This window comes from Haliotis rufescens, unplaced genomic scaffold, assembly GCF_023055435.1.
Source record: "Haliotis rufescens isolate VD_foot unplaced genomic scaffold, xgHalRufe1.0.p SCAF_139, whole genome shotgun sequence".
Taxonomy (NCBI): domain Eukaryota; kingdom Metazoa; phylum Mollusca; class Gastropoda; order Lepetellida; family Haliotidae; genus Haliotis; species Haliotis rufescens.
The window spans coordinates 101,715-126,124 of NW_025963823.1; the positions used below are offsets into that span (position 1 = coordinate 101,715).

Below are 24,410 nucleotides of genomic sequence, written 5' to 3' on the forward strand. Positions count from 1 at the left end.
TCAAAAAGAATTAATTAATACTACACTTAGAATAATTCATAGCGCACAATACCGGCTAATATAACAAATAAGAGCACCCTAGCAATACTATCGGCAAAGCAATATGGCAATATTAATATGCAAATTCATAATCACCAGTGGTATGAGTCCGCATCTACGGTGGCCCATAAGGGACATGGAGTCTGTTTTTCCATATTTTGATATTTCACTTACTTTTATCGTTACCTTTTGCAAATTAACACGATTTGTCATACAAATATGTGATAAATCATGTGTAAAGAAGATATTGAATCGCTGAAAAGAGAAACGGAAATGTCAAAAACTAAAATGAAAATGTCAAAAAACAAAAGCGAAAATGTCAAAAACTAAAATGAAAATACAGAAAACTATTTCCACCGCGGTGGAAATAGGTTTCTGTGGTTTCATTTTAGTTTTTGACATTTCCGTTTTGGTTTTTGACATTTCCGTTTTAGTTTTTGACATTTTCGCTTCACATTTCAGCGAGTCAATAGCTACTTGAAAGTACATTTTCCATGTTTTCGGTTGTTTTTATACATGATTTATCACATATTTGTATGACAAATTGTGTTCATTTGCAAAAGGTTACGATAAAAGTAAGTGAAACATCAAAATATTGAAAAACAGACTCCATGTCCCTAATGGGCCACCGTACGCATCAGACATCGTTATTTCACAGTGGTACATTGTTTACCAAGCATCGACGTGATCTCTGTCCTGTCAGCCCCGACATGGGTGCAAATTCACAAACATGTAATAGGGTCCTCATAAAAGATAAAACAGGAAGAGGCAACCATCGAGGCTGTGTCACATCAAGTTACAGTAACAGTTCAGTATCTAGAGGAGGGCACGGGTGGCCCAGTCGTCTAAGGCGCCGTGATTCGCTGTGCAGAGTTGCGTCCCTTGGGCACGCCAGAAACCTATGGTTATGGGTTCGAACCCCGGTCCGCCCCGATTATGTTTCTAGGTTTGTCAGCACCATACCCGTGCTCGTGGGTTTCACCGAAGTGGTAAACGTCTGAGACCTGCATCACTTCGGGCTTTCCTCCCACATTAAGCTGACACGCCGTGATATAACTGGAATACTGTTAAAAGCGGCGTTAAACCCAACTCACTCACAGTGATTTTGTTCCTACCCAGGAAGTAACCGCATGCCATTAGGTTAATCAACTGCTAAATTGACATGTCTCATAAATTTGAATTTGCAGGGAAACACTTTGGGCTTGAATGACTTGCTTTAAACGTACTAGGGATGGCAAATGGCTCGAGTCTAGTTCCACCTGACTATTAACCTGGTTCACCGTTACTTCTAGTGTCGCCATGATACCGCAGTCCAATTGTACATATCGACAAATATTAACATTCAAGCGTTGATACAGCATTTGGGAAAACGAGTTACATTCTTTGAATTGGCGATTTGTTTGGTAGTGAGTAATTTAACTGAAAACATAACATATGTGTTCGTTATTGCGTTGTTGTTGTTGTTTATTTGTTTGTTTGTTGTTTAACACCGCACTCAGCAATATTTCGGCTGTATACAGGCGGTCTGTAAATAATCCAGTCTGGACCAGACAATCCAGTGATTGACATCATGAGCATCGATCCACGCAATTGGGATACGATGACATGCATCAACCAAGTCAGCGAGCCTGACGACCCGATCCCGTTAGTCGCCTTTTACGGCAAGCATGGGTTGCTGCATTCGTCACCACTCGCCCCTTTCCGTAACCTGCAAGAAGACTCGTCCCCCTATCGACGAATGTTATGTGCGAAGATACGACAAACCAATCAGAATGCGCCTATGATTTCAAGTTCTTCGTCAAGGAATCCCTGAGAAATAATTTTTGATTTTACATACGTCTTGCATCTAAACATATACCCAAGACACAGTTAAATGTGTTCAGTCATACTGTATAATTCCGCATGTCCCGATGTGCATCTGAAATATATATAAAATATTGGGAAATATATGTGAACCATTACACAACGAGTTGACAATTGTTTTAGGTATGCCCGTTTGCGCTAAGACGGAGCCCGGTCACAAAAATTGCCACGAGAGGGGCACGAGTCGCTATTCGGCTTGTCCCGGAATAACACGAGTTGGTCATGAATGGGGTTGCTGAAGACCTATACTGGCCCGGGTCTTCACGGGTACACGGGAGTTTCAACGTAAACATGTATATACAAGTATAATGACAGTAACTACCTACGATCACACGTTCACGATGCCTTTCACGACATATAATATAGCTGTTCGCCACATGAAGGTCAACGGTTGTAAATATCATATAGTCAACCATTATATGTGTACCAAGTAATTCATGTGTGTCAAAATTCATAATCATACATAAAGAAATGGCTGATCAACGGGCGAAAATGCAATTTCAATATTCAATATGGCCGCCATGTCTAAAATCGAACTCTCTGTGAGGACCGTTTGAACAGACCCTTGTACACCCTGTAGTCCCGAGGAAGTTCCGTACAGTGCACCGCCCACAAAGAGATTAATGGCCAGGTAGCTCTCGGCCAGAGAGGTCAACTGGAAAATGAACAGTCCACCAACAGGAGTCGTGAAGATACCTGTTGTTTGGTTGAAGCCTTGTCCGAAGTTCATTGGATGTCATCGTATATGATTGGTCCGTTGCGAGCTATAGTTCGATTCCAGAACGACGGCCTTGGTTGAGAAAAGCGAGCAAGAAACGCAACTTCTTTCTCCAGTTTTGCTGTAATGATGCAGTGAGACAAGAATATCTGTAAAATAACATCTCACACACGACTGCAGTTGTATTCATGTACAAAACACCCAAGCATACCAAATCATGCCTAATTTTGCCCTTTAATAAACTAATGCTTACAGATATAGAATTTGAAAGACTTTGTGGGAATACGGGTCAGAATTGGCCCCAGTACCATTGCTTGTGGTAAGAGCTGATTAGAACGTTCAGACGGTGGACGGATGACGTGCTTGGATCGTTGTTCATGATTTAACTCTGTCAAGAGATTTTATGACAGCCCTAAAACAAGCCTAAATGCTCGGTGATGATGCAAAGTGTTTGTGAAAACGTGAGAGTTCCCTTCCCAATCGGTACCACCTATCACAAACACATGCAAAGGCAAGTGTTATGTTCTCCTAATAAACACTGGATAATATGGTACAATTCAAAATATAGAATTGCAACGGACACCTTTACAGTGGCCCATAAGGGACATGGAGTCTGTTTTTCAATATTTTGATGTTTCACTTACTTTTATCGTAACCTTTTGCAAATTAACACAATTTGCCATACAAATATGTGATAAATCATGTATAAAAACAACCGAAAACATGGAAAATGTACTTTCAAGTAGCTATTTAGTCAAAAACTAAAATGGAAATGTCAAAAAGACAAAACGAAAATGTCAAAAACTAAAGTGAAACCACAGAAAACTATTTCCACCGCGGTGATAATATTTCCACCGCGGTGGAAATAGTTTTCTGTATTTTCATTTTAGTTTTTGACATTTTCGTTTCGTTTTTCAGCGATTCAATATCTTCTTTACACATGATTTATCACATATTTGTAAGAAAAATCGTGTTAATGTGCAAAAGGTTACGATAAATATAAGTGAAATATCAAAATATGGAAAAACAGACTCCATGTCCCTTATGGGCCATCGGACACCTTGAATATTATGACCGTGATCAAATAACTTCTGAGTAAGAGTCGTAAGATGCTCTTTGAAATCGTGGTAGAAAGGGCATGCTCGATTGTACCTCAAGAGTTGTGAAATGTAAACTACAAAGACTGGAAGCACATGAATAACGTTCGACATAAAGGAAAACTTGACGATGGAAAGTTGAAATTTTCCCTCTTGTCATACAGTCTTGAGGAGAGTGTTTTGTCACCCTAAATCTTTATGAATAGATATGAATATTTTAAACAGATGAGGCGGTCTCACTGTTCTCCTTCATTTCTAGTTCAAGGGGCGGTCGGGTAGCCTAGTGGTTAAAGCGTTCGCTCGTCACGCCGAAGACCCGGGTTCGCCGTGATATTGCTGGAATATTGCTAAAAGCGGCGTAAAACAATACTCGCTCATTTCTAGTTCAGGTGGGGGAAATCATCGGAAGGGAACTGGCTATTTGATGGTTATTGAACAACATCAGATCATCGATATACCTGAAGCTCAAGTTCTTAACTTCTTGGCCAGATTACCTTGTTTTGGCTTTGCCAATCTCTGGTTTTGTAACAAAAGTCCCATGGATCAAGGAATGAAGTTTGTCATGTGGTATGGTGGTGTACAAAGTTTGTAAGAAATGTTTTGACAGAATTGAACTTGGTTCTCTTCTGAGATTGTATAAGGTCAAGCAAATCCTTTAAGGTTTTGAGAATCTACGTGGTATTAATTGTCTCAAATATTTTCTGTGAATATAAAGAAAACCCTATATGTACTTTCTGCGAATATAAAGAAATTCCTTCCTTGAGTGGAGTGAGTGAGTGAGTGTGTATGGTTTGTACGCCTCTTTTCACAATATTACTGTAATGTCACGGCGTGGGACACCACAAACGGGCTTCACGTCGTTGATTGGAATCGGGGAGTTAAACATAGACGATAGAGCGGGTTTGTTATCGCCACGTGATCGCAAAATAGATGGTCATGCCTTGTCCATATTCATTATAGGTCAAGGTATTCGGTATTTATATACGTAACGGATTTTTGTATTTATGTATATGCATGCTCTTTTGAAAAAAGAAACGCATTACGGATATTTTTTCCCAGAAAGGTGAAATTAGGTGACCAAGAGGTGCAAAATGAAGGGGTTTAATGTGTTACAGTGTCATTGACAAATTTCCAGGATCAAAATGAGTGAGTGGGTGAGTTGGGTTTAACGCCGCTTTTAACAATATTCCAGTTATATCGCGGCGTGTCAGCTTAATGTGGGAGGAAAGCCCGAAGTGATGCAGGTCTAAGACATTTACCACTTCGGTGAAACCCACGAGCACGGGTATGGTGCTGACAAACCTAGAAACATAATCGGGGCGAACCGGGATTCGAACCCACAATCATAGGTTTCTGGCGTGCCCAAGGGACGCAACTCTGCACAGCGAATCGCGGCGCCTTAGACGACTGGGCCACCTGTGCCCCCGGATCAAAATGATCACAACATGCAAACTATTAGTCGGGAAACACGTACGAATCGGAAAAACGCACCCAGTGCATTAATAAAAGGGCCATGGAGCTGCACGTACTGCACGTGCAGCAACACTATGAACGGTATTGAAATGCAGGGTTTTTGATTGCCTGGCATCTACGTCAATCGAACAGTGACAGGTTTGGTGGGGGTAGCGTTTTGATCTGGGCGGCTATCTCTCATCATGGCAGGTTAGGTTTGGTACATGATGTAGGGCAATCTTACGGCTCAACGATTCATCAACGAAATTCTCCTACCACACGTCCTCCCAATTGCATTAATTGTATTGTATTGTGTATCCCAGCAGGACAACGCTCGACCGCATACAGCACGGATCAGAAGAGCCTGTCTACACAACAACAACGTTGATGTTCTCCCCTGGCCCTCCAGATCCCCGGATGTGAACCCGATAGAGCACATGTGGGATGAATTGGATAGACGGCTACGCCGACGTCAACCACAATCCCAGACGTTGCAGCAGTTGCCTTTTACGTTGCAGGCCGCGTGGGCTGCTATTCCCTAGGATGTGGTTCGCATAGTCGTCTCTTACATAGGCAGGAGATGTCAGGCCGCTATCGATTCCAACGGGGGACTTACGTTATTGATGGTAGCTGACCTTCACCTTGGACTTTTCCTATGTACCAATAACTGAGATGACTACAATCACCAAGTGTTCTCTCCACAACATTTTGGCTCAATACCTTGTACGGTTCCTCGCATAAATGTATTTTCCTACCTAAAAAAAAATCGGGCTTTGCGTTTCTTTTTTTGAAGAGTATAATATACACAAGTTCTAATTGGTAATTCTAATTATTTCTAAATCTTCAGATATAAGGGAAAGCTGATGTCATGTTTTGATATATGCAACTTTCCTCATGATAAGGAGCGACCCACGAATTCTTCGTCTATCAAACATTAAGCATCCGTGCATACCTCTTATCAAGTCTTGTATAGAGGATAAAGTGACTTGCCACAGATTGTCTTGCAATTCTGTTGTTTGTTTGGACACCGATAAGATACACATCCGGCATGTGTACATTCCCACAGTGTAATTGCGCCTCAGTAAGGTCTGCTTCGTGCCACGTGAGCAGTTTTGTTAAGATTTCTTCCGTTTTGAGAGCAATTAATTGCAACGGCAATGGAGGCTTACATCATATTATACCTTTGTTCTTTGGGATCAAGCCTTGGGTATCTTCTGGATAGCCAAAGTGCCAATCAAAATGACTCGTTGATTCTGCAGCTGCAGCAGGACGTCAAGAAGATGCAAGATGAGCACGTCCAGACAAGCGTTGAGATGAAGGATTTTGCCCTGAAGTTGAAAGAGAAAGACATACTTATTGAATATCTCCTGAAGCAACATCTAAGTCAACAGGACATTATTAACAACATGACAATGAAATCTGACCAACAGGACATAGTGTTGAGGAACTTAACGGCAGAACTTTCCCAGCAGAAATTTGGTAAGTCCAAAGTTTTATTTCCATTTATTAAAGGGGCCGAGCATTTAGGCTTGTTTTAGGGCTGTCATTTAATCTCTTCGGCTTGAGTGAGTGAAGTCATGAGCAACGATCCAAGCACGTCATCCGTCCACCGTCTGAACGTTCTAATCAGCTCTTACCACAAGCAATGGTACTGGGGCCAATTCTGACCCGTATTCCCACAAAGTCTTTCGAATTCTATATCTGTAAGCATTAGTATATTAAATGGCAAAAGTAGGTATGCTTTGATATGCTTGGGTGTTTTGTTACAATTACATGAATACAAATGCATTCGTGTTTGAGATATTATTTTAAACATATTCTTGTCTCATTGCATCATTACAGCAAAACTGGAGAAAGAAGTTGCGTTTCTTGCTCGCTTTTCTCAACCAAGGCCGTCGTTCTGGAATCGAACTATAGCTCGCAACGGACCAATCATATACGATGACATCACAGTGAACTTCGGACAAGGCTTCAACCAAACAACAGGTATCTTCACGACTCCTGTTGGTGGACTGTACGTTTTCCAGTTGACCTCTCTGGCCGAGAGCTACCTGGCCATTAATCTCTTTGCGGGTGGTGCACTGTACGGAACTTCCTCGGGACTACAGGGTGCACAAGGGTCTGTTCAAACTGTCGTCAGATTGAATGCTGGCCAAACGGTGTTGACGCAACTAGCACAGGGAACTGGAACCCTGGTTGGGTCACGGGGGTACACGCAGTTTTCTGGCGTTTTGTTGCACAGCTACTGATGATGCACCTTAGTGAATACACAAATGCAACCATGAACTCAATGTGTATGTTTTAATTAATTAATATTTAAAACAAAGATAATGTCTGTTTGCTGTTTGACGTCGCACTCAGGATTATTCCACCGATATGGGGGCGGTCGGTAAATAATCGAGTCTCGACCAGTCAATCCAGTGCTTGACATCATCAGCATTAATCTACAATTGGGATACGATGACATGCATCAACCAAGTCAGAGAGCCTGACCACACGATCCCGTAAGTCGCCTCTTTCGAAAAGCATGGGTTTCTGAAGACCTATTCCTACCCGGGTCTTCACGGATACAAAGATAATGAGTAAGTGTTGTTTAGCGATACCATTGTTCCTGTTATTAATCAAATGTGGACCAGACAAACCAGTGATGGTCAGTATGAATAACAAACCCGTGAAGATCCGGGGTAGAATAGCTCTTCAGCAACCCATGCTTGCCGTAAAAGGCGACTATACTTGTCCTAAAAGGCGACTATGCTTGTCGTTTGAGGTGACTAACGGGATCAGGTGGTCGGACATATCGAACATATTTCAAACAATTTCTGATAATTGCATCTTGCCGAGGCAAGGGAGTTAAGTCCATTTTCCACCCTTGCCGAACTAGGCTGGTATTATGGAGATATATTTTGGCTGAACTAACGAATCTATTCATAGTCCAATCAAAATCGACATCCGATTCCTCAACTGTCGTGCAGATTTCGGTCGACTGCATGATTTGTAAAGCATGTGTACCGCCAACTCGGCGCTAACAGATATTTTCCAAATATCTTGATGTTTTGTTATGAAGGTGATCACGTGATTTGATGCACCTATCGAAGTAGGGCCAGGGTTTTTTCAATAGAGATCTTATTTATCGATCAGATCGTGTTGACTGGGCGTCGCCGTTTTGTTTAAAGCAAATGCAAGTGACATAAGAAGTGGATTCTGATTGGTCAATAGGAGAGCCCATAGAAGGGACATAACTCGTAGTAGCCACTGGTGGCGCTACGATCGGGCCCCGAAATTCCAGCCTAGTTCGGCAAGGGTGGAAAATGGACTTTTAGTCAGTTAACTCATTTGCCTCGGAAAGATGGAAAATTGATGAAATCAAGTCCGTCACAGAATGGAAGCGTTCGTAAAATCACCAACAGTAATCGATATGGGGCCATCAGCTGCAACGAGCGCAGCCGTTCCTTTATAACATACCATCGATGTTAAATTTAATATGTAAATAACGCATTGCCATACATTATTTGGAAATGATAATTTTGGACAATGGGAATTGGTTCTTTTTTTAATGGTACATTACTTTCTGGATGTTGATGGTTTTGGGGGTTTTTTTAATTTCAGTGTATTTCCTCAGTGAGATAATCCTTAGCCGACTGTCAAACATAAGTTTGTAAATTTGTCTTAATGTAACAGGTTGTAATCGTGTCGGAACATCTGGTATGTTATACATGTAGGGCAAACCATGTCGCCCAGGGTTGGTTGGTTGGTTTGTTGTTTAACGCCGCACTCAGCAATATTCCACCTACATGACGGCGGTCTGTAAATAATCGAGTCTGGACCAGACAATCCAGTGATTAATATCATGAGCATCGATCCACGCAATTGGGACCGATGACATGTATCAACCAAGTCAGCGAGCCTGACCACCCGATCCCGTGAGTCGCCTCTTACGACAAGCATATTCGCCTTTTACGGCAAGCATGGGTTGCTGAAGACCTATTCTACCCCGGAATCTTCACGGGTTGCCAGTGTCGTTGAAGATGCTAATGTCTCCGAGGGATTACTAGAGATTGTAAACCCTCACATGAGGGAACGTCCCGTAGGAGAAATGGTTTGTCCAACTTATAAACCGACTCATCGCATAGACAACGTTTTTAATTAAATAACTGTAATAAAAACTCTCAAATGTATAACCTGTGTCGGAGATGAAATATCGCCTGCAGTCGTGAACTCGGTTCAAAGAAACCGGTGACCTCAGCACGTGAGTTTCGCAACGGTGCGAAATCTGCACGTGCGTCTCGCAATGGCACGGAATCTGCACGTGCGTCTCGTAGGCTGTTCGTAGTTTTTGTTCTATCAAGGGTTTACAATGAGTGTTACAAAGGCCTCCTGCGAGGTGTTACCACAATTTCAAAAACTCCATATCGAGTTACACAAACAGCCAGTAGGTTTATCAATTGTACCCATTGGGGTGGGTGAAGGCGCTAGCAATTAACCTACCTCACCTTATGGTTGTGTATCCTTGTGTAATACTCTTACACCATCGTAGGTCGGGTAGCCTTGTGGTTAAAGCGTTCGCTCGTCACGCCGAAGACCCGGGTTCGATTCCCGACATGGGTACAATGTGTGATGCCCATTTCTGGTGTCCCCCGCCGTGATATTGCTGGAATATTGCTAAAAGCGGCGTAAAACCATACTCACTCACTCACACCATACCGGGTTATATGTGTAACTTCCATGCCGCAGTTTTACAGACAACCCACTCACACAGGCAAGTCCTTGGTTTATCCCATTCATGCCGAGCGTCAGACAGGTTGACAACAAGTTGATTGGTTTGTTGGTTTGTTTGTTGTTTAACGCCGCACTCAGCAGTATTCCAGCTTTTTGACGGCGGTTTGTAAATAATCAAATCTGGACCAGACAATCCAGTGATTGAGATCATCGATCTACGCAATTGGGATACGATGCCGTCAGTCGCCTCTTACAGCAAACATGGCTGCCTCTTACGGCAAGGACCGCCTCCGTGGTCTAGTGGTAGAGCGTCCGCCCGGAGAGCGGAAGGTCCGGGGTTCGATCCCCGACCGCGTCATACCAAAAGACGTTAAAAGATGGTACTTGTTGTTACCCTGTCTGGCGCTCGGCATTAAGGGGCTAAAACAAGGACTGGTCGGATCGGAGTCAGTATACTGTGTCTGAGTGGGGTATTCATTTAAAACTGCGGCATGGTATCTCAGTGAGCTAGCACTATAAATCGGCATCAGTCCGGACTAGTACAAGCAGCCACACACACACGTGCATGCACGTCGCTATATAAGTGCAATAATCTTGGATGCGACGTTAAACCCCATTTCACCACCTCTTACAGCAAGCAGGGGTTGCTGAAGACCTATTCTGACCCAGATATTCACGGGTCTATTATGTTCGAATGTGTTATACTATCATAATGGTTTTAGGAACTGGTGTCAAAATATGTCCATGTTCAGTGACGCACAAGTGTTTATATTACCAAGTTACGATACTTTCAGTTTAACATGATACCACCAAATGATAATCAGGGTTGTGCGGGAGTTGCCTCCCTTACATTGAATCTTTTCCCTGCCTGGGTATGTAGACGACGAGGCAGACCATCACGATGGGACTCGTTTTTTTTACTTTCCATGGGTGTGGTTAACGGCGCTTTCAGCAATGTTCAAGCAACATCACCAGCAATGGGCTTCACTCATGTGGGGATACGAACTCCGGCATGACAATCCAACGATTATGTATTGTAGTGAGTGAGTTGGGTTTAACGCCGCTTTTAACAGTATTTCAGTTATATCGCGGCTTCATGTGGGAGGAAAGCTCGAAGTGATGCAGGTCTCAGACGTTTACCACTTCGGTGAAACCCACAAGCATGGGTATGGTGCTGACAAACCTAGAAACATAATTGGGGCGTCCGGGATTCGACCCACAATCATAGGTTTCTGGCGTGCCCAAGGGACGCAACCCTACACAGCGAATCGCGGCGCCTGAGACGACTGGGCCACCCGTGCCCCCGATTATGTATTGTACGACTATACATGTATGAATCATTACTTAGAGTAGGTAGAGTTGTACGCCGATTTAGCAATATTCCGACAAAAAAATCCAAAGACAACAGAAATGGGATTCACACATGTACCTATGTTAGGATTCGAACCTGGGCCTTTGGCGTGACGAGCGAATGTTTAAACCATTTGGCTACCGCAACTCCTGCGATGCCTGAAGTGATGTAGATGTGGACGATTTTCGGTGAAACCCACGAGCACGGGTATGGTGCTGACAAACCTAGAAACATAATCGGGGCGAAACGGGATTCGAACCCACAATCATAGGTTTCTGGCGTGCCCAAGGGACGCAACTCTGTACAGTGAATCGCGGCGCCTTAGACGACTGGGCCAGCCGTACCCCCTTATGAGCAAGGAAAGCACAAAGCAACGAATGATATTAACCATACTCTATACAGGGCCATTTGGGCCCCAACGCTGTATGTACACACTTGATGAAGCGGATCATGATTAACCAGAAATATGGCCCGTGTTTAATAAAAAATTCCCCCCACATCTCAGTTACAGAGATAGGACTGTTTCAGACCTTCACGAACATCGCTGCCAGAATAAATGGTTGGTCTCACAAATGACATCGACACGAGAAGATTGGGTTAGAATTGGTCTTCAGCATCCCATGCTTGTCGTAAGAGGCGACTAACGGGATCGGGTGGTCAGGCTCGCTGACTTGGTTGATGCATGTCATCGTATCCCAATTGCGTAGACCGATGTTCATGATATAAATCACTTGGTTGTCTGATCCAAACTCGATTATTCACAGACTGCCGTCAAGCAGCTCGACTTATGCTAAGTGCGGCGTTAAACAACAGAAAAGCAAACAGAAATGACATTAAGAGGACGATTTCATACGAAAATAAACATAATTTATTGCACCGACGAATACTGCAAAATTGGCAGTGACGCGATACGTCACATGATCCAGATCCCCACATCACTGCTTGCACATGCAAATCCGCAATTGTAATTCTCGGACAAGACAGCCATGACCTGTGACAGAGTTCACGCACCAGCGGGTCACTTCCGATCTCATGGATTCGTTCACCCTACAGTCATTCTCAATACGCTCATGCTACTTCGAAGTCCTCGCTCCTCCATCTTCTTCGGCCATATTGTGATGACCTACAGGAACACGCATCTCTGATGTCATAATACACTTACGTCACAATGACGTCGAACTTCCCGATGTAGTTCCACACAGCTTTCTTAGATTTGCACATTATATCCACTGCCCACACACTGACAATTCAATGACGTCAGAACAGAACGTCAGTGTGACGTCAACGCTGACTTCTGTCCCAACACTTGTCTAGTCAGTTCTTCGAATGCCTGAAAGTAGAGGAAACACGTCTATGTCACAGAGCATATAACTCGGCATGATAAACAAGAAAAAAGTGAGCAAAGCTCGCATACCCCCGTTATCCCCGCTGGTCAACAACAAATAGTAAATAGTTTGTTAATTAATGAAACATACCTGTTGCTTTAAGTCAGAGGAACTGCCCCTTCCTTTGTAACCCCACGAGGACGCATTATGTTTCAAATGAACACATGTTATTGCAAATATATCTCAATCTAGTGTGGGATAATCAATGCTTAGCACAATATACATTCTTGATGTTTCTTAATGTGTCCATGGAAACGGCAAAAATTAAAAAATTCAGAATCTTCAAACTAGCAAAAGGCACACGTACTCGTTGTGGTTAATGTGTGTAGAAAGTTTGGTGAAGCTAGGGTGCATGGTTAAAGAGTTATGGGCCGTACAAAAGCTCGGACGGAAGGACGCACGGACGGAAGGACGGACAGACGGAACGCTATATACCCCCCGATTTCCTTCGTAACGGGGGTATAACAAGCATACATAGGACCTGGTAAAAAATATTTTACAGTCTTCTAATCCGTCCGTGCCGATACATTTGTTTTGTCTGTTTGTTTGATGTTTACACCGCGCTCAGCAATATTACACCGGTACCTCTATGACGGTGGTCTGTAAATAATCGAGTCTGGTTCAAACAATCCAATGATTGACATCATGAGCATCGATCAACGCAATTGGGATTGATGACATGCATCAGCCATGTCAGCGAACCTGTCCACCCGATCCCGTTAATCGCCTCTTACGGCAAGCATGAGTTGCTGAAGACTATGCTCTACCCAGATCTTTAGGGGTCACATACATTTGTAGTGAGTTTGGTTTAACAGAATAATAGTAACAGTATTCCAGTTATGTCCCACGTGTCGTCATAATGTGGGAGGAAAGCCCGAAGTGATGTAGGTCTTAGACGTTTACCACTTCGGATAACCCCACGAGCACAAAAACTAAATTGATCACGAAGAATCTTTGAATCGAGTCCACGTTAAAGGGACGCAACTCTTCACGGCGAATTGCGGCGCTTCAGGCCACTGGCCATGACATACCCGGTCCAGAAACATTTGCAAACATTTGAAATTTTAGTTCATTATAACCGTAGTTATCGTCGTCGTCGCATTTAAAGACAGTATCTATCCACTTAAAAGGCCATAGTCTCATCACAGTTTTACTTTTGTTTATTGAGGGAGTAAACTGGGGTCAAGGCGTCAGTACTTAATCCTGTTAATAACTTGCCCCAGGTTGTTTACTGCCGTTTTGCCGATGAGTGAGTGACAGTTTAACGTGGGAGGAAAGCCCGAAATGATGCAGGTCTCGGACGTTTACCACTTCGGTGAAACCCACGAGCTGACAAACCTAGAAATCGGGGCGAACCAGGATTCGAACCCACAATCATAGGTTTCTGGCGTGCCCAAGGGACGCAACTCTGCACAGCCAATCGCGGCGCCTTAGACGACTGGGCCACCCGTGCTCCCGTGTGGCCGATGATGTTTTGATAGACTGATTGGTGACACGTGAACAGCTCGTTACAGCTCGTTAAAATATACAGAAATCGTGCGTAATATCTGCCAGTTCGTTAAAAACGTGTTCATTAGAAACGTTGCTGACTGTGTACCCGGTGACCCCCTCCATCCCTACTCCATTCTGCCCTTACGAAGTTACAAATACATAAATGTGAATGATGACCCCAATCGCTCTTATAAATCACGGATCCGACCCGTGAAGATCCGGGTTAGAATAGGTCTTCAGCAACCCATGATTGCCGTAAACGGGACCATGCTTGTCGTAAGAGGCATTTAATAGGATCGGATGGTCAGGCTCGCTGACTTGGTTGATACATGTAATCGAATCCCAATTGGGTAGATCGATATTCATGAAGTCAATCACTGGATAGTCTGGTCCAGATTCGATTGATTAGAGACAGACGTCATATAGCTGGGATATTGCTGAGTGTGGCGTTAAACAAGAAACAAACAAAATAAAATCATTGATCCGCTATCATCCCCCCCCCCCCCATTCTACCCCTACCCAACAGCCATGGCGGACACCCGATCCCAGTTACACATTTCTTACAAAAAATATAGAGTACAGGACCCCCAAGGAATCGTTCCCACAGATCGTGTCAACTTACATCAATCTCCGCCATGATGCTAGGGTTGACCTCTCGTCGTGGGGAGCTGGGTTCGCCTTCAAACGACAACGACGACGTCGACAAGGTCGGCCCTGCACTGTAGGACCGTGTCATCATCTCGGCTCGCGCAGCAGACAACCCTCTGTCCCGAGGGGAGAGGCGGGCCACAGGGGGTGAAGCCGGGAAGCTTGTCACCCTCGGGGAGGAGGGAGAGCGGGGGGAGCGAGGGGAGCGAGGGGAATAGGAGGACGCGGGGGTGGATCGCCCTGACAGAGGACTCTCGGGATCCTGGGAGCCTAGGTGGGAGAAGTCACTTGACGACGCCATGGAAGTCAACTCGGCAGAAGACGAAAAACTAATGGACGAAATAATGTCTGCCGTATGAGTTGTCAAGTCTATCATTTCTTGGCTCTGGTTCGCAGGGCTGAGCTCGGGGTCATCCGGGTTGTAGTCGTCAATGTGTAGACTCTGGCTTTTGCGGGCGTTCTTCCTCCACCCGGCTTTAGCAAAGGTCCTGTGCGCTAATCTCTGGACGCTCGCCTTGAGGCTGTTGCTTCGTTGGACGGCCTGTTCGTCGGATTCAAAGGAATCCCCCTTCTTCAAGAGATCACTTTCAGTCGGGACTTTGTGGAAGCCGAGTTTGGCCGACTTGATGTTGTTGTTGGTGTGAACGCCCTCGTGGTTGAGGTTGATGTCAATCTCCTTCAACGTCGTCGACAGCTCCTTCAGCTGTTCCACCAACTGAGGATTCTTGTCGTCCTGGGATTTCTTCTTCCCGATTTTAAACAAAGATTTCTTCTGTCCGTTTTTGCCCCCATCTCCAAGCTGCCTCTGTATGGCCTCCATCTGAAGACAGAAACAGTGAGTGAGTGAGTGAGTGAGTGAGTGAGTGAGTGAGTGAGTGAGTGAGTGAGTGAGTGAGTGAGTGAGTGAGTGAGTGAGTGAGTGAGTGAGTGAGTGAGTGAGTGAGTGAGTGAGTGAGTTGGGCTTAACGCCGCTTTAAACAGTATTCCAGTTATATCACGGCCAGCTTAATGTGGGAGGAAAGCCCGAAGAGATGCAGGTCTCAGACGTTTACCACTTTGGTGAAACCCACGAGCACGGGGCGGACCGGGATTCGAACCCACAATCATAGGTTTCTGGCGTGCCCAAGGGACGCAACTCTGCGCAGCGAATCGCGGCGCCTTAGACGACTGGGCCACCCGAGCCCGAGTGAGAGAGAGAGAGTGAGTGACCAATAATAACATTCAACACAATTACATTATTCATAAACCTTTTTGGGTTTTATGCCGCTTTAAACGTTATTACAGCAACCCACAGTGGGGGACACCAGAAATGCGCCTCTCGCATAGCACCTGCTACGCGCACTCGAATCCCACCGCCTTCAAGGCAGGGACAGACGTCGACCACTATAACTGTATCATCTCGTGGCACTAATCGCATTGTTTTCTTACAACCTTTGTCAGGAACACTGACGTTGGATTTTAGGGAATGTCATAACAATACGAAATAATATATCATGTCAAACCTGACTGGCATGTTGACAAAATCGAGGATGTATTGTCAAGGATATTCCAAAACGTTATTACATGAGTTTAATTCAACTTATCAGATTCCTTAGCACCACGTTATTTCTCAGGAACCGCGTGGCGTTTAAGTTTTCTCTTGAACCATAGAGTGTGTGAGTGAATGTTGTTTTACACCTCAGTAAAGTGAGTTGAGTGAGTGAGTGAGTGAGTTGGGTGTAACGCCGCTTTTAACATTATTCCAGTGATATCACGGCGTGTCAGTTTAATGTGGGAGGAAAGCCCGAAGTGATGCAGGTCTCAGACGTTTACCACTTTCGGTGAAACCCACGAGCACGGGTATGGTGCTGACAAACCTAGAAAAATAATCGGGTCGAACCGGGATTCAATCATAGGTTTCTGGCGTGCCCAAGGGACGCAACTCTGCACAGCGAATCGCGGCGCCTTAGACGACTGGGCCACCCATGCCCCCTAAAGTGAGATGAGGTGAAATGGGGCTATACTAATGATGCCTTCAAGATTATTGCACTTACATAGGGACGTGTGCGTGCGTGCGTACGTGAGCGCGTGCCTGCGTGCGCGCGCTTGTACTAGTCTGGACAAATGCCGATTTTATAGTGCTAGTTCACTGAGATACTATGACGCAGTTTAACCTAAAAACCTCACTCGGACACAGCATACTGACTCCGAACGGACCACCCCTTGTTTAAGCCCCTTAATGCTGAGCGCCAGGCAGAGTAACAACAAGTAACTTCTTTTCGTATGACGCGGTCTTGGATCGAAGCCCTGACCTTCCACCATCCAGGCAGAAGCTCTACCACTTGACCATGGAGGCGGCCACCTCAGTGAGCAGGGCCCCGCTGCACAAAGCGATCTTAGCGCTACGATTATCGTAAGTCTATGTTAAAGTAGGGGAGCTAAGATTGTTTTGTGCAACGGGGCCCTGCTCACAAAGGTGACCGCCTCCGTGATCTAGTGGTAGAGTGTCTGCCCGGGGAGAGGAAGGTCATGGCTTCAATCTCCGGCCGCGTGATACGAAAAGACAAATGCCATGTGTTCCATCTACACCTCTGAGGCCCATTAATTAAGAAGTTTTGAGTGAGTGAGTGAGTGAGTTTGGTTTAACGCCGCTTTTAACAGTATTCCAGTTATATCGCGGCGTGTCAGCTTAATGTGGGAGGAAAGCCCGAAGTGATGCAGGTCTCAGACGTTTACCAATTCGGTGAAACCAACGTGCACTGATATGGTTCCCAAGGGACACAACTATGCACAGCGAATCGCGGCGCCTTAGACGACTGGGCCACACGTGCCCTAAGAAGTTTTGACTAAGTAGAGCAACGGTAATTGACGAGAGCGGCCAAATGAGTTTGTATAAACGCTGCTTTGAACTATTTTTCAGTGGCATCAGGGCGTGTCAGTTCGACGTGGAAGGAGATATGCTGGTCTCAGACGTTTTCCACATGGTAAAACCAACAAAAACGCCATTGTTCAACCCACTAGCGTGAGATCCTGGCACGAATAAGGGACGCAACTCTGCACAGCGATATTGTTACGCCATTAATGGACGAGAAAGCGGTGTCGTCCCTGTGGCAAGGGTCGTATCTCGGAGCCTGTTCTTACCTTGATCTGCGTGGACAGTCGACGTTGTTTCAGTCTGGTCACGGTGCTGATGTGTTCCTCCCCTGTCAACTTCCCCGGCGTCTGTGACGACAACGTCTGGTTGACTACGCCACTACGGCGACAAGGACCTTCGCTCTGGGTTGCCTGGAGTGAATGAGTGAGTGCGTGAGTATGGTTTTACGCCGCTTTTAGTAATATTCCAGCAATATCACGGCGGGGGACACCAGAAATGGTACCCATGTCGGGAATCGAACCTGGGTCTTTGGCGTGACGAGCGAACGCTTTAACCACTAGGCTACCCCACCGCCCCAGTTAGCCTTGAGACAAACACGGGAGTGATATAAGGCAGTAGACAATACCCTGCTTATAAACGACGCTTCATGGCGTGAGTGAGTTGGGTTTAACGCCGCTTTTAACAGTATTCCAGTTATATCACAGCGTGTCAGTTTAATGTGGGAGGAAAGCCAAATACAACTTCGGTGAAACCCACGAGCACGGGTATGGTGCTGACAAACCTAGAAACATAATCGGGGCGAACCGGGATTCGAACCCACAATCATAGGTGTTTGGCGTGTCCAAGGGACGCAACTCTGCACAGCGAATCGCGGCGCCTTAGACGACTGGGCCACCCGTGCCCCCTGCTTATAGGTATAATATGGACACACTACAGTGAAATGTGAATCTCGGAGGTAGTTATGCATACATCATTTGCCATAAAGGAAGTGAAAACTCCGGTGAAAGAAATATATCAACAGTTCTTTAAAGACAAGCGATAAAAAACATTTCCATATTCTCAAGAAATCTCCATTGTACTCTTCCGACCACATCATGAGTATGTGTTTGTTTCTATTTGTTTGTTTGTTGATAAACGCCGCACTCGGCAATATTACAGCTGTATGACGGCGGTCTATAAACAATCGGGTCTGGACCAGACAACCCAGTGATTGACATCATGAGCATCGAACCACGCAATTGGGATACGATGCCATGCATCAACCAAGTCAGCGAGCCTGACCACCCGATCCCGTTAGTCGCTTTTACGACAAGCTTGGGTTGCTGAAGACCTATTCTACCCTGGGTCTTCACGGTCGAATGTGTTCATGAATCACTATCACACAGTGATGTTACAACGCGAAAACACTGTGATCCTGTCCGTGGCTGTTGATGCGCATGATTACTTTCTATATAATAGTTATTGTTTCCATAGCAACAGGGTCATTGTCATTTACTCTGGATGACAATGTATGCAAATGAGAATAGAGAATAACCTACCACACAGATATAAAATATTCGAAAACAAGACCATGTGAACAGGTTAATCTATTCTCGACAGGGCTCCGTTCCAAAAAAAAGCGATCTTAGTGCTACGATTAAATGCATATCATAAAGTATGGGAGTTACGATCATCTTAGCGCTGAGATCGCTTTGTGGAAGGCCAGGGTTCATATTGAATTCAGTGTGCTGTGGAATGTTTGAAAGCTTTTTGAACTGCTAAGTGGAGGATCATTAATGCATACGGAATCTCCTACCATGCGTCTCGCTGCTTGTTTCTTCTCCAGCTCTTCCTTCTGACGCAGCACCTCGGCCAACAGCTTTTGTTTGACGCTGGTACGGGTATAGCTACCCTCATCCTGGCTCACTGAAACACAGGTACACACATTTACATAAAACGTAAAAACGACGCTTCATGACGTGAAGCGTCGTATTTGATTAAATACGTAAACTAGAATGTATGAGTGACCATTTTTTTCGACGCTTTTTGTTGATGTTGATGTTGTATATTCCGTAATGAGGCCACCGGCCCATTACGGAAGTATTTACTCACACACATATATATTTGACAGAGCGCCAAAATGTTTGCCTTTAATGTACAATAGTGGACAGTATTACTACTTAGGGTAATTAATGATAAAATATCTATTGCGTTTCTTAAGTGCTAAGTAAATATGTTTCCCAAGACTGTTAAGTAAAGGCGGATTCGAGCTTGAATTGCTGGTTTGGATGGACACAATAATACTTTGGTAAAATGCTGTCTTAAATGTCTTAAATCTGCATAGAATGGATTTGGAGGCAGAAATGGTATTCTGATTCTACTATTAATACTATGCAAAATGGACAGAATCTTATACTTCTGTTAATATTGTAGTAATATTCCTGCAATATCACGGGGGGTGGGGGTGGGGGGGTACAACAGTAATGGGCTTCACACATTGTACCCATGTGGAGAATCGAACCTGAACCTCTAGTGTGACGAGCTTTGACCACTAGGCTAACCCATCGCCTCTGAGTATCCTCATCAAAGATGATAGATAGATATATGTAAATGAAGTCACGTGCATCGTACTGAAATCAGAGGAGACGATGATCTAGAAACAAACCTTGGTTTTCTTGTTCTGTTTCTTCGCTACTTTCCTCTTCCGGTAGCTGCGCAGCTTCCTGCAGCGCATCTGACCATTGCTCCATCTCGTCACGTGATTCAAAAGACAGGACAATAGGAATGTAATTCTGCAACATCAAAATACACAGGTCATATGCACATAAAAAAACACCACAGACATTACACATATATTATATACACCGGAATCTGTTGAAACTGGACTCTGACTAATCTGGATTTCTATCATACCAAACCATATTTACAGTTCCGAATATACTTTGAAAAAAAAGTTTTTCTTTCAAACTTTTACATATATTTTCCATTTCCTCCCTGCCCTTGACCTTTCTCTAAACCGGATTTAGATCTCGGTCAAAAAGAAACCCCGTTTAGACAGATTCCACTTAAGTTAAAAGGCTAAACAAAGTCATTTGTGAAAGTAAATATCTGTAATAATAGCATGCTTCCCCAAACACAAATTATTGTTAATATACTACTTACAACATGAATTTATGTTTTCTACACCGTCCCTTACCTCGTGTGATAAATGTGTGACGAATCTCTTCCCTCGGAACTGGTCAATGAGTGACGTCACTTGGTAACCATGGAGATAGGTGATATCGACCGTTACCTGGTCTTCGGGGGTGAGATAGCAGTAAAGATAAGCACCTTTGACAATGTACCAGTACCTGCAACAGATCAAACACAATGCAGGTGAGCTGTAATCAACAGGTGGAAAAGACAATGGGTTGGTTGGTTGGTTGGTTGTTTAACGCCGCACTCAGCCATATCATACAGACGGCGGTCTGCAAATAATCGAGTCTGGACCAGACAATCCAGTGATTGATATCATGAGCATCGATTCACGCAGTTGGGATACGATGACATGCATCAACCAAGTCACCGGGCCTGACCACCTGAACCCATCAGTCACCTCTTACGACAAGCATAGTCGCCTTTTACGGCAAGCATGGGTTGGTGAAGACCTATTCTACCCTGGATCTTCACGGGTCCGCAACTTTGTGAATGCGGCCTGTAATTAATCGACAATCAGGTAACTGATATTGTTCTCAACTAAAACTAACACATGAAACATAATCTGGCCGATCATTCGTTTGTCGTGGTATGAAGCATGTTGACAGCAACGATTCAGTTTTCGCATCAGGAGAGATTTAAAACAATATTCATTAGGATATATAGCGACAAATTAAAACAATATTCATGAGGATATAGAGCGACCAATAAAAACTATTCATGAGGATATATAGCGGCCTAGATCCGGCTGTTTGTGTGTGGTGAGCTAAGGTTTTCCATGATGAACAGAAGACATAACATATGAGCCGTCACGAATGCGGCCCCATCAGGAAAACAATTCACTTAGAGACGGAACATACACCGTATTACTGGGTCAGCTGTCGAATTAGCATTTTACAGCGACATTAGCTCCCGTCGTAGTGTTTCTGGTGTTTTTATGACCTATATATGTCACCTGAAAACACTAATTATGTTTCAGATCAGTTCATGTGATCAGTTTCACATGGATGGCCCAGATGTCTAATGTTCGAAATTTGCCTCTTTAGAAGCATAATTTTATTTCAATCGAAATTTCTGGTTATTTCATTTTTTGTTTAATTTTTCGAAATTTCGAATTTTTTCTCGTTACTTCGATTCTTTCTCGTTATTTCAAGTTTATTTATAATTATGGAGCTTTTAAAATAGACTTGAAATAACCAACGAGAAGGTAATTGAAATTGAAAAAGATGATTTTCGAAATAAGCTTGAAATAACGAGAAAAAATCGAAATTACGAAAATATAATCGAAGTAACGACAATAAACTCGAAATTTCGATTACAAAAGTGGCACCATGAGATTTTCGTACTGATGGGCCATTTGTACATATCTGTATTTTGACCCGTGAAGATTCCGGGGTAGAATAGGTCTTCAGCAACCCATACTTGCCGTAAAAGGCGACTATGCTTGTGGTAAAAGGCGACTTACGGGATCGGGTGGTCAGGCTCGCTGACTTGGTTGACACTGGGCTCCCTTTTCTTATATCTTTTATTAAGATAACTGAACAACTGTTTTTTCTGTACGATATGTTCATTTCAGAAATGTTAGTCTACGTATATTGGTTCCAGGGGCGAAAATAACGAATAGGTGTAATCCCGGCTCAAGGTACCCCAATTCGGTGTGCATAGTTACGTCACTAGAATGCTATGGTCGTGGGTTCGAATCCCGGTTCGCCCTGGTTATGTTCCTCGGTGTGTCAGAGCCATGCCCGTGCTCGTGGGTTTCACCGAAGTGGTAAACGTCCGAGACCTGCATCACTACGGACTTTCCTCCAACATTAAGCTGACACGCCGTGATATAACTGGAATACTGGTCAACGCGGTGATAAGCTCTGCTCACACTGAAACTGTTATATTCTGGCGAAGCGCCTCCCAATGTCTTTTCGACCCGTGAGGATCCGAACTGAGCATGAAAGGTCGTAAGAGGCGACTAACGGGATCGGGTAGTCAGGCTCGCTGACTTGGTTGACGCTTATCATCGTATCCCAATTGCATGAAGGGATGCTCATGATATCCATCACTCGACTGACCAGACTCGATTATGTACAGACCGCCGTCACATAGATTGGGCCGCCTCCGTGGTCTAGTGGTAGAGCGTCCGACCGGAGAGCGGAAGGTCCGGGGTTCGATCCCCGGCCACGTCATACCAAAAGACGTTAAAAGATGGTACTTGTTGTTACCCTGTCTGGCGCTCGGCATAAGGGGCTAAAACAAGGACTGGTCGGCTCGGAGTCAGCATACTGTGTCTGAGTGGGGTATTCATGTTAAACTGCGGCATGGTATCTCAGTGTGCTAGCACTATAAATCGGCATCAGTCCGGACTAGTACAAGCAGCCACACACACACACGTACATGCACGTCGCTATATAAGTGCAATAATCTTGGACGCGACGTTAAACCCCATTTCACCTCACCTCACCTCACATCACCTTACCTCACCTCCCCTCACATAGACTGAATATAGCTTAGTGGGCAAGCATAAAAACAAACACAGAGTATGAAATGTTAGTGCTCAGTCTCATGTTAATTCGAAGAATAATGTTCTTCATCACATAATTATCGCATAATATTGCAATCAGACGAAAGCCATTTTCTCGATTCGGAACAGAATATACTTCATTCATCAACCAAAATATCAACGAAAACATAATATACAGATATAACGGGAACATAAATCCAATAACTCCGTGAGAACATTGAACACATTATATATACAAAAAATACACATCACAAACACATCACTGACACACATCACAAACACTTCACAGAAATATTACATCAAAATAAGTAAAAAGCATAAATAATCATTCTACTTACAAATGACTTGCGACCTGCTTTGAATGGTGACCGATAACGGTATTTCGTCTAGCCAAAGACTAACGGTAAAACCAGGTAAGCTGTCTTGCACGGCTTTCCTATCACGCACCTGTTCCGATCCCTAGACCACCACTATCTGTAGACTGTACTAAACCATGGACATGGCCTCACACAACACAGCCATGTCTTGTTTATAGGTTGTCGGCGCAGACCCAGAATGACATAAACTACCGACTGTTACACTAACCGAGTAAGCTGATGGCAATACAGCGTACATTATTAGCTATACTAACAGGTGTGTGTGAAAAATGAGTGTCAGTGTTGCGTGCAAAGTACCGAAGTACATTTGACGTGAAATTGATATTTTTATTTGTTTGGGTTTTGGGTTTCAACGTCTTCTTTCACAACAAGTCATCAACAGGTTTTGTTTGTTTGTTTGTTTGGTGCTTAACGTTGCATTCAGCAATATTCCAGTTATATGACGGCGGTCTGTAAAAAATCGAGTCTGGACCAACCAATCCAGAGATTGACATCATGAGCATCGATCTATGCAAATGGGATACGATGACATGCATCAACCAAGTCAGCGAGCCTGACCATCCGATCCCGTTAGTCGTCTCTTACGACAAGCATAGTCGCCTATTGCGGCAATCAAGCGTTGTTGTGGACCAATTCTACCCGGATCTTCACTGGTCTCACCAACAGGTGTGCGGTTATGAGTGAGTGAGTGAGTTGGGCCTTTCGCCCCTTTAAACAGTATTCATCAAGC

The 24,410-nt window shown here is 44.2% G+C and overlaps 2 protein-coding genes across 2 annotated transcripts in view; one reads left to right on the top strand and one right to left on the bottom strand.

The window, feature by feature from the left end:
* The first annotated feature begins 6,231 nt into the window (after window positions 1-6,231).
* LOC125379111 lies at window positions 6,232-7,455 on the top strand. The gene is made up of 2 exons (XM_048395038.1): window positions 6,232-6,648; window positions 7,012-7,455. The coding sequence occupies exons 1-2, from the start codon at window positions 6,327-6,329 to the stop codon at window positions 7,416-7,418; spliced, it is 729 nt and encodes a 242-aa protein (XP_048250995.1). The 5' UTR covers window positions 6,232-6,326; the 3' UTR covers window positions 7,419-7,455.
* Window positions 7,456-12,090: 4,635 nt separating this feature from the next.
* Window positions 12,091-24,410, bottom strand: part of LOC124149546 — a 47,533-nt gene continuing 35,213 nt past the window's right edge. Inside the window, exons 4-9 of the mRNA XM_048395039.1 lie at window positions 20,790-20,943; window positions 20,259-20,385; window positions 19,410-19,519; window positions 17,881-18,024; window positions 14,735-15,580; window positions 12,091-12,566 (exon numbers count right to left, since the gene is read on the bottom strand). Coding sequence (XP_048250996.1) covers window positions 12,507-12,566; window positions 14,735-15,580; window positions 17,881-18,024; window positions 19,410-19,519; window positions 20,259-20,385; window positions 20,790-20,943 — 1,441 coding nt within the window. The 3' untranslated portion in view covers window positions 12,091-12,506. The remainder of the gene's footprint in view (window positions 12,567-14,734; window positions 15,581-17,880; window positions 18,025-19,409; window positions 19,520-20,258; window positions 20,386-20,789; window positions 20,944-24,410) is intronic.

Bases quoted from the DNA above. Each gene is read 5' to 3' on its own strand.
- LOC125379111 (XM_048395038.1), top strand. From the start codon at position 6,327: ATGGAGGCTTACATCATATTATACCTTTGTTCTTTGGGATCAAGCCTT. The intron at 6,649-7,011 runs GTAAGTCCAAAG...GCATCATTACAG, and splicing joins ACTTTCCCAGCAGAAATTTG to CAAAACTGGAGAAAGAAGTT.